The 10865-nt window shown below is 43.9% G+C and overlaps 1 protein-coding gene across 1 annotated transcript; it reads right to left on the bottom strand.

Moving 5' to 3' along the window:
• Positions 1 to 226: 226 nt before the first annotated feature.
• Positions 227 to 5032, bottom strand: HTR1D (5-hydroxytryptamine receptor 1D). The gene has a single exon (XM_020983047.2). The coding sequence runs from the start codon at positions 3868 to 3870 to the stop codon at positions 2731 to 2733; it is 1140 nt and encodes a 379-aa protein (XP_020838706.1). The 5' UTR covers positions 3871 to 5032; the 3' UTR covers positions 227 to 2730.
• Positions 5033 to 10865: the final 5833 nt, after the last annotated feature.

The raw sequence follows: 10865 nt of genomic DNA, 5'->3' as shown, positions 1-10865 counted from the left end.
GGAGCCACCTACCATGTTCTCCACTAACTCTTCTTTTTTCTATGCTGAACACATGCACTTCCTTCTACAAATGCTTGTGTGATGTGGTTTCCAAACTCCTCACTATCCTGGCTGCTCTCTTCTGGGACACGGATGTGGCTTTCACTTATATCCTGATTTAACATCTGGATGCCATTCCATCCAGGGCTTGGAGGAAGAAATAACTTAAAAGATTGATATCCATTGATAATGTCACATGCTTTTTTATTATAGAAGACTCCATCTCTAAGAAGCCAGATGACAGTCAACGGTGTAAAAACAATTTTGGACAATGCTCCCTTCTTATTACTCATTTAATGCTCAGTCCTTCTAGGGCCATATTACAGTGCTTCATGGGAGGAACACAGATTGTAACATTGCTACAGTGAGCAAGAGAGCTGCTGGAGAACACTGAGAAAAGTGCTCTGGCCAGTCAGCTGGCACTGCACAAGAGAGTGCTGTAATCATCATGTCTAGGGCAAGCAACATGAGGCCCAGGTAAGTGGGAATCAGAAGCCAGGACACATAACAAACTGGAATTCCATCAAGAGAGCCAAAAGCAGGGGAATTGCCACATAGATGGAAGCACATGGAGTGCGGGTCAAGTCATATGCACAGGAGTTGAGAACAGAATCTAGTGCGAAATAAGCCAGAGGGAGGGAGGAAGCTAATTTTTCTGAATCTCTGATCTACGGACAAAATGGCAGTCTTCCCTCATTGTGGGTTTGTCTTCTTCTCTGCTATTGTAGTGGAAGCCCAATGCCTCCATCCTCTATTTACAGAAGCAGTGATGCATGCCTGTCATCAGTGCTCACATAGAGCAGATGTGCATCATGGGATATGAGAGGATCCTTGCCTGCTCTTTCTGGGTCAACCTCCAGATCTCTGTGTATCTCAAGCACCAAAAATAGTCTTAGTTTTTTTTCCTCCAAAAGTGTGAGGGAGATCCATCTCAAGAGGGGCTGAATCAGGCAATGCTGTTTACACTGCTCAGGTGCCAAAAGAAATGGTACCCCTGAACTTGACCATGGGCAGACCACTTGCCTTCCCCAAGCCTCAGTTTCTGAGAGAGTTTTGCATTCTCTAGTGATTTCTAAAAATATTCCAAACTGTATCCACTGGATTGCCTTTGAACCTGGAGAGAAAGAGAAAGAAGACAAATTTGCATGTATGGGGTTGTGTGGTGGTCTCCAGGTACACCTTTCAGGTCTAGTATTGCTTCTAATCTAGACAACATACTTCTATGTTAACATGCATCCTGCTTCACATAAAACAAGAGAGTTGAGTAACAGAGTCATGAAGATCCCTTCCAGGCCTAACAGTACTTTGTGTTCTAGAATCTATTCCAATATACCACAGTCTTTGGAATCCTAGGTTCTTGCCCTAGGTGTCCTCAGGACTCTCTAATCATCCTGAGGTGAATAAAACCAATTCTAAAATCACCAGGTTGAACTAATTGCCTTGGCCATCCTGTCCCCAGATTCTCTGTAGATTCAAGAAATCATTGATGGAGCCAAGTCAGTGGATTCCCTTGATTTTGGACTCCTTGGACCCAAATCAATGGGTTCTTTTGATTTTAGATTCCCTGGATCCAAGTCAATGGATTCCGTTGATCATTTATTTTGAAATACATCTACCACAGATAAGAAGGCCTTTTCTGGATAAATCTTCTCCATAGGCTTGGCTCTTCTTCCCAGGGATCAGAGGCCTTCTCTCCTGAACTTCCCCAAGGCAGAAGCCTGGGGTCAGCTAAATCTCTGCCAGCTCCTCTGTTGGGCAAAGTTTAATTGTGTTTCTGTTCATTTGCAGTCACATGATTGGGGGAGGGGAGGCTCAAGAAAAATGGAGGCATTAGGAAGAGTAAGACCAGAACGGTGCTTTGGGAATATCCAAGTCCCTGGAAAAAAAAGAACACTTCAAACTGGGTTCTGTTATGTAGCGATTCTTCTTCCTCTTACGCATTTATCATATTCCAATTTGCATCATACTTAACTGTCTTATCTCCTTCTAGACTGGAAGCTCCTTCAAACAGGGATTGTGTCTTATCTTTGCATCCTTGACAGTGCCTAGCAAAAGGCTGCCCAGAGGGCAGGGATTTTGAAAATATTGTTTCAATTCAGTAAATGCCTATTGAGCAGCTACTATGTATACAATACTGCTCTGTGCACTTAGGAGAGATACAAAGTTTAGAGAAGACCCAGCCCCTGTCCTCATGGAGCTCATAGTTTAAAAGAGGGAGAAGAAAAAAAAACACAGATAGCTATGATATACAATGTTACATTGAATTCAATATGGCAAGCATTTGCTAAATGCCAGAGATATAAAAGATGAAATCAAGAACAGTTCCTGCCTTCAAGGAACTTACATTCTGTTGGGAGGAAATGGGCACAGGTTAAGTAAATACAAAAAATACACAAACAGGGGCAGCTAGATGGTGCAGTGTACACTTAGCCCCAATTGCCTAAAAAATAAAAATATAAAAATATAAAAACTAAATACACCATGATAAGTGCATTAGAGAGGGACAAAATATAGTACAGGCCTAAGGGGTGAGGAAGTAACTGGTGACCTTTGGGGGGGGGGAGTAAAAGGGAAAACATTTGGCATTTGAGTTATTGGGTGAATGGCTTAATTTATGAACTGTATGAAATATATGTCCTCTAGATTTTAACAGACAAATGGTAGAGGGATTCATCAGCAAGCAGGAAAAGATTAAAATGAGGGCTTTCTTTTGAACCTTATTAGTTTTTGGAATGCTTGTTTGAATTCTTCATTAAACCAAGTGTAAATTATTGGGTTAATGAGGGAATTTAAATAGCCTAACCATGTGAAAAAGTCAAAGAGGGCTGGGTGGAACCAGCAGGAGTCTCGGCAGATGGGTAGGACTAGCGATACAACAAAGAAGGGCAGCCAGCAGATGATGAAGGCCCCCAGGATAATCCCCAATGTCTTAGTAGCCTTCCTCTCCCTGGCTGCTGAGATCCTCTTCTTTTCCAAGAGGCTGCTAGCTAGCTTGATTTTCACAGGGCCGATAAAAAGCGGTGATTCCCCTGTGTGGGGCTGCCCTTCCTGGAGGCTAGAGTTGATGGAACACAAGGAGGTGCCAGTAGAACCAGTGATGAGATGAGCAGTGGTGAAGCGCTTGCCATACAGGGAAGGTGGCTTCAGGATCCGAGTTCGAGCAGCAGCATAGATCCGGCCATAGAGAATGATGAGCAGCACAGAAGGGATGTAAAAGGCACCACAAGTGGAGTAGATGGTGTAGGAGATCTGGGATGTGTTCACGAGGCAGTCAGCCAGCTCTTCATGAGCTTTGGCCTGCCTCCAGAAAAGTGGGGGGATGGAGATACACACAGAGATGACCCAGACCATGGCAATCATGGCCGCTGCCCGGCCAAAGGTTCGACGCTTACTATATTCCAGGGCATCGGTGATGGCCCAGTATCGGTCCAATGCAATAACACAGAGGTGGAGGATGGAGGCGGTGCAGCATGTGATGTCTGAGGACAGCCAGATGTCACACATGATCTGCCCAAAGGTCCAGGTTTGGGTGACGGTGTACGCAATACTGATGGGCATCACCAAAATGGAGACCAAGAGGTCTGTCACCGCCAAGGAGCCGATGAGATAATTGGCTGGTGTGTGGAGCTTCTTAGTAAGAAATATTGTGATGATCACAAAAGTGTTGGAGAGAATGGTGGCTAGAGTTATGATAGCTAAAATCACAGCCAGAGAGATCTTGAGCGCCTGGAGCGTCCATGCATCCCATGCCCCTGATATTTCAGTTGAGTTCAGGGGTTTGCTTGGAGGGGTCCATGGAGAGTCCTCAGTTGACTGGTTCTGGAGGGGCATTCTAGAGGATCTCTAGCCTTCCATCAACTTCCCACTTTCACAAACCTTTCTGCAGGTTCATGCCCATGGAATGAGTTGTAGCCTGATTCACCCTTCTGTTGGGTAGAGGCTAGAAATCAAAAGGAAAAGACCATGGTCCCAGGCCACTGGAGGTCACATGATGTAGGAAAAAGGATGCAGGACTTAGAGCCTTGGCATGTGGATTCAAATCCTGGCTCGGGATTTTAATTGTTATGTTTGTGTCATTAAGTAAGTCATTTCCCCTCTTTGGACGTCTATAACATGAAGCAGTTGAACTAGGTGAAATCTTTAAAAAAAAAAAAAGAACTCATTTGTTTTTCTAGCACTTTCAAATTTACGGAACAATTTCCTCACCACTACCCTGAGAAGTGGGTAGTAGTTTCCAGCTCTTCCACTCTAAGATTGTGAGAGGCAGTGTGGTATGAGAGACAGAGCACTGGACCTGCAGTCAGGAAGACCTGGATTCATATCCCACCACAGACACTTACTAGCTGTGTGACCCTGGACAAGTCACCTAACCACTTTGTACCTCAGTTTCCTCATCTATAAAATGAAACTGCTGGACTTGATGGTCTTTTAGGTTTTTTCCAGCTCTGAATCTATGGTCCTATGATTCTATGAGCATCTTCATCTTTATAAAGTAGATGTTGAAAGAGATGATCTCTAAAGTCTCCAAGTAAAAATCCTATGAGCCTATAATGGTATGAAGAATATGCTAAGGAGACTTCTAATTAGGGGTCAAAATCTTTTTCCTTTTCAATGGGTTAATCAGTTTTGCTGAATGTTTTTTTCTTCTTCCTTTTTTTCTTTTTTCAAAAAGATTCCTTATTAGAGATGGTTCTCTGGGAATAGAGAGGGGAAGGAATAGAGGGGGAAATCTAAATGATTCAAAAACTTAAAAAAATCAATACAGATCTATTTTTTAAAGTTAGTTTCCTGCATACTAAATCTTTATGAATGCACTCAGAATTTATTACCATCTGGCCATAACATGGTAACACCAACATCAGGGTGTTCACTCATGATTCTGGGTTTAAGATTGGGTTGCTCTCTCCACTGCCTAGTACTTTCTTGGCTTCTGACATGGCTGCCATGGTTTTTGTTTGTTTGTTTCTCTCTCTCTCTCTCTCTCTCTCTCTCTCTCTCTTTTTTCTGATGCAACACTAGATTCCCGATGGCCTAAAACCAGAGGTCACCTACATATTCTGGAAACCAGGCTCCATCAGCAGGCTCTGTGTCTACCCAGAGTTCATCTTGAAACATGATGAGAATTTTTTTAAAAAAATTCATTTACATCTGTCTTCAATGCATAATACCCAAAGGCAAATAACAAATGCTTGCTGGTTAATTGATTGCTCAGAAGAGATAAGTTCACATTCTAGCTCTGCTGCTGACTTGCCTATCACTTGCCATCTCTGGGACTCAGTTTCCTCAACTGTAAAATAAGGGAGTTGGATTAGGTGGCCTCTCAGGTTCCTTCCAGCTGTGACGTCCTGTGTTTTAACATGGTCACAACCTGCTTATCTAATACAGGCCCTAGCACATTGCCATGCTGGGAAATTGATTGGGATAGCCCTTTCCCGCCAGACAAACTCCATAGGGAAGTAGGTGTCCCATATGGTTCTACCCACAGCACTGGCAGCTGTGGAAGGTCAGAGATTGCGTTCCCAGGCACCAAGGTTTCCAAATGCGGAGTTCATAGGCAGATAACAGAGCTGCAATCTCAGGGTCAAGAGCTGAGTTTCAGAGGAAGGCTGGCTCTTCCCTCTTTAGGTATTTCTAGGGGGAAAAAAAAGAGGTTGTTAGCAAAGACAGTACCAAGCTTCTGGCTTCTCATTCATGAAATTCTACCTGTGTCTTTGGCCAGGCTGTGCCCCCAGGCCTGGAATACACTTCCTTCTCACCTCTGCCTCTTAGAATTCTGAGCCTCCTTCAAAGCTCACCTCAGGTACTGCCTCCTAGAGGAAACATTTCCAGGTCCCCCTAGATAGTAATGCCCCACCCTACCTATGATATTTGATATATGTGTACCTGTTATCTCCCACCTGAGAATGTAAGCTGCTTGAGGGCAGAAATTATTTGTTTTTATTTTTGTATCACTGGTATCTGACAGGGGTAGGTGGTGAAGTATCTCTAGGCTTGGAATCAGGAAAACTCATCTTCCTGAGTTCAAATCTGACCCGAGACTCTTACTAGTTGGGTGACCCTGGGGAAGTTACTTGACCCTATTTGCCTCAGTTCCTCATCTGTAAAATGAGTTGGAGAAGGAAATGGAAAGCCCCTCCAATATCTTTGCCAAGAAAACCTCAAATGGGGTCACAAAGAGTCAGACGCAACTGAAAAACAACTAGACAACTGTGTCTAACGTAGTATTTGGCAAATGGTTGTAAACCCTTTATTGACTAAAATTAATTGGAGATTGGGCACCTAGATGGCATGGTAGATAGAATGCCCAATGAATAGAATGACCCTAAGCAAGTCATTTAACCCTATTTGCCTCAGTTTCCTCATCTGTAAAATGAGCTGGAGAAGGAAATGGCAAATCACTCCAGTATCTGCCAAAAAAAAAAACCCAAATGGGGTCAGGAAGAGTCGAACATGACTGAAACAACTGAAAATGGAGATGCAGAAAGTTCAAAGTGCCTTTCCCAGGGGCAGCTAACACTGTGGGAAAAGATGTCTCTGAAAATTTAGAACCATGTACACAAGTGTGGGATTGGGCAGCCACTGCCTCGAAGCTTCAGCTCCCTACAGAGACTTCTGGCCGTGAACCCTGGGGGAAGAATGGCTCACAATTTCCTCTTCAGCACTCTAAGATTTACAAAACACTTTGTGGTCAAATCACCTCATGACACAGCTTTTATAAACTGATTACACGACAGGGAGACAGTGGCATAGGACGGCTCAGCCTGGCATCCCTTTATCAGAGAACGTGCTGTGCCGTATGGGCAGAGCAGAAATGAAGTTGTTCAAAAGAAACTCGAGATACGCAAATTTAAAGAATCCATCTGAAATGTTCCCATGGACTGTCTGTGCCCGACCTGTGGTAGAACATTCTAGGCTCATTTTGGTCTGATCAGCCACAGTTTGACACACTGTAACTTGACTCTTACATAGCGATGTCATTTTGGTCCTCAACCTCCCTTCATCGTTGAGGAAACTGCCTCAGAGAGGGAACTATACTTACCTGAGGCCACACAGCTCGTGAGAAGGAAAGCTAGTGCTCCAACCCAGGCCTCTCAACTCCAAGGCCAGCACTGCCTCCTTAGGGCCATGGGGGCACAGCCTGATCTAAAAACCTGTAATAGGAAGGATGGAAATAAGCATTTATTAAGCACCTACTATGTGCAGGACACTGTGCTAAGTGTTTTAAAAATATTATTTCATTTGATCCTCACAACAGCCCTGGGAGGTAGGAGCTGTCATTATCCCCATCTGACAGTTGAGGAAAATGAGGCAAACAAAGGTGAATTGCTCAAGGTTATTCAGCTGTCAGAGGGTGCGTTTGAATATGTGTCTTCCTAACTCCAGACCCAGGGTTCTATCCATTCTAATAATGTCTTTATCTGTTTCTGAGGAAGAGGAAAAACTGCCTCCTCTGCAACCTTTTGAGCCCTGGACCCGTCCAGCATGAAAGCACAAAATGGCACTCAACACCAGGTCACTTTTGTCCTATTGCAGTAGATGTAAGGATAGGACCAGAGAACGTGTGTGCTAGCTTTTGCCTGCCACTCCCCAGATTCATGGATGTTCATTTAGTCCTGAAGAACAGGGTGTGGGTGCACTGCCCACAGACACTGAAGGAAGCACTTGATTGGGAGCCAGAGGACTTGGGTCCTAATCTTGACACAGTCACTAACTCCATGACCACTCTCAAGTCCCATCTCAGGGCCTCTTTCTTCCTCTGCAAAATGAGTGTTGAACTAGATTGATCATCTCTAAGGCCCCTCCCAGCTCTGACATTCTGTGCTGTAAGGGCCCTCCCACCTCTGACATTCTGTGTTCTAAGGGCTCTCCTATGACATTCCATATTCTAAGGGCCCTCCCAGGTCTGACATTCTGTGTTCTAAGTTCTCCTTAATCTTTAACATTCTGTTCTGTACCAAGGGCTATTCTGTACCACTTCTACCATTTTGTGCCATAAAGTCTCTTCCATCTGACATTCTGTGATTTTCTGAGGTGGGTTTTTTTTTCCATTTGATATTTATGGTGACAAAGCACTTTGAAAACACCATCTAACTCAATCCCTACCACAATCTAAGGAGTTAGATAGGGAAAATACTATTACCCTCATTTTACAGCTGAGAAAACTGAAGTTCAGGGAAATTAAAAGATTTGTCCAAAGTCACACAGCAAATTATTGGGAGAGTCAGGCTGAGAATGGATTCTTTTTTTTTTCTTTAGATAGTTGGGGTTAAGTGACTTGCCCAGGGTCACACAGCTAATAAGTGTCAAACATTTGGTCTGAGGCTGGATTTGAACTCAGAGCCTCCTGACTTCAGGGCCAGTGCTCTATCCACCAAGCCACCTAGCTGCCCTGAGAATGACTCTTGACCAATGCTTTTTGCACTACCCTTCAAACCTTCCCTGTCCCTCACTGATTTCTCCCTTCTCTGAACTCAGATTGTATTCCTTGTCAGCATTGTATATATATTTTTTCTTTGCTATGGCCTTCTTGTGATGCTTTATGATAGCATGGAGGTGGCCCTAGGTTCTTGAAGACTCTATGTACCAAGGGAATATGAGCTCTGGCAGATCCTACCAAGATGAGCAGGCTATGAGTATTGGTTGTGTCTGTAAAAGGTCCATTGGATCCAGCAAGATTGTGGAAGTCTAAAATATTGGGCTGACTTTCATAAAATAAAATGTGATAAATGTAAAGTCATACACTTGGGTTCAAAAAATCAACTGCCCTGGTAAAAGATGGGGGAGGTGTGGTTAGACATGGGTCTGTCTGAAAGAGATCTGACAGTTTTAGTGGATGGCAAGGTCATGATAAGTCAACAGTGTAATATGATGGCCAAAAGACTAATGTGATTTTTAGACTACGTTAAGATGGATATAGTGTTTAGGACTAGGAAGGGGATGGTCCCACAGTTTTCTGCCCTGGTCATACCATACCTGGAATATTGTGTTCAGTTCTGGGAGCCACATTTTAGGAAGGATGTTGATAAGCTGAAGAATATAGAGAGGAGGGCAACCAAGATAGAAGAAGGGACTTGAGATCATGCCATGAAGGAACTAGGGATGGTTAGGAAGAAAAAGGAGGAGGAGAAGGAGGAGAGACTCAGGGGGAACATGATACCTGCCTTCAAGTACCCAAAAAGAACACCATGTAGAAAAGAGATTAGATTTGTATTGTTTGCCTGGCCTTAGAGGGCAGAATCAGAAACCAAAGAAGCCAGTTGTAAAGGGGAAAACTTCCTAATGAGAGTTGTCCAAAAATGAAATGGGATGGAGAAATGGGCTTTCCTTCACTGGAGGCCTTCGGGCAAAAGCTGGAGGACCCCTTCTTTAGTGTGTTGTAGTGGGGATTCCTGTTCAAGTGTGGATTGGACTAAAAGACCTCTGAGGACCTCCTCACTCTCTGAATCAGTCGTTCTGTTTTCTGAGAACCAGCCCAGCCATGGGTAGAGAGGAAAACCATCACCAGAAGGCAGGCCACCAGAAGATGGATTTCCTTGGCCACAGGAAGGCCATCTAGTAAGATGTTGCTTTGGACTTATTTGGATTTCTCCATCATGCTTTCCTTTCCATAACCAACTCTTCATTGGGAAATTTTATTATCTTGGAAGATTGAATCAGCCTTGGTACTCACATCTCATCAGTGCCCTCTGCCTGAAGAACAGGCTGTGGGCTCCAGGGACTCTACTTATGGAAGGGGCCCAGGACAAGTCTTCTCTCCATTTCCCAGCTCCATGATTTGGACTTCACCATGCCTTTATACTGGGTCCCCTTCTCCCTCTTGACTCCCCCTCAACTTTTCTGCTTTTTTTTGTGTGCATTTTCTTTCACCATTAGGGCAGCTAGGTGGCTCAGTGGATAGGGTGCTGGGCCTGGAAGCAGGAAGACTCATCTTTCTGAGTTCAAATCCAGCCTCAGATACTTAATAGCTGGGTGACTCTGGGCAAGTCATTTAACCCTGTTTACCTCAGTTTCCTCATCTGTAAAAACGAGCTGGAGATTTGTTGTTATTTGGTCGTTTTCAGTCATGCCTGACTCTTCATGACCCCTTTCGGGGTTTTCTTGGCAAAGATCTGGAATGGAGGCCCAGAGAAGGCAAGTGACTTGCCTATGATGGCACAGGCAAGTCAGCAGCAGAGCTAGAATGTGAGCTTATCTCTTCTGACCAATCAGTTAGCCAACAAACATTTGTTATTTGCCTTTCAGTATTATGTTTATCTTTTTCTGTTTGCTTGTTTTGTTTGTTTTTGCTAGGCAATGGAGTTAAGTGACTTGCCCAGGGTCACACAGCTAGTAAGCATCAAGTGTCTGAGGCTGGATTTGAACTCAAGTCCTCCTGACTCCAGGGCCGGTGCTCTATCCACTGCACCATCCAGCTGCCCCAACCTTTAAGTTCAAGATGAACTCTGGGCAGACACAGAGCCTGCTGATGGAGCCTGGTTTTCAGAATATGTAGGTGACCTCTGGTTTTAGGCCATTGGGAATCTAGTGTTGCATCAGAAAAAAAAAAGAGAGAGAGAGAGAGAGAAACAAACAAACAAAAACCATGGCAGCCATGTCAGAAGCCAAGAAAGTACTAGGCAGTGGAGAGAGCCACTCAGTCTTAAACCCAGAATCATGAATGAGCACCCTGATGTTGGTGTTACCTTGTTATGGCCAGATGGTAATAAATTCTGAGTATATTCATAAAGATGTAGTGTGCAGGAAACTAACTTTAAAAAAAATAGATTTCTATTGATTTTTTTTTAGTTTTTATATCACCTAGATTTCCCCCTCTATTCCTTCCCCTT

Source organism: Phascolarctos cinereus, unplaced genomic scaffold, assembly GCF_003287225.1.
Source record: "Phascolarctos cinereus isolate Bilbo 61053 unplaced genomic scaffold, phaCin_HiC Scaffold_726;HRSCAF=1367, whole genome shotgun sequence".
Taxonomy (NCBI): domain Eukaryota; kingdom Metazoa; phylum Chordata; class Mammalia; order Diprotodontia; family Phascolarctidae; genus Phascolarctos; species Phascolarctos cinereus.
This window is presented reverse-complemented; position numbering and strand designations above follow the sequence as displayed.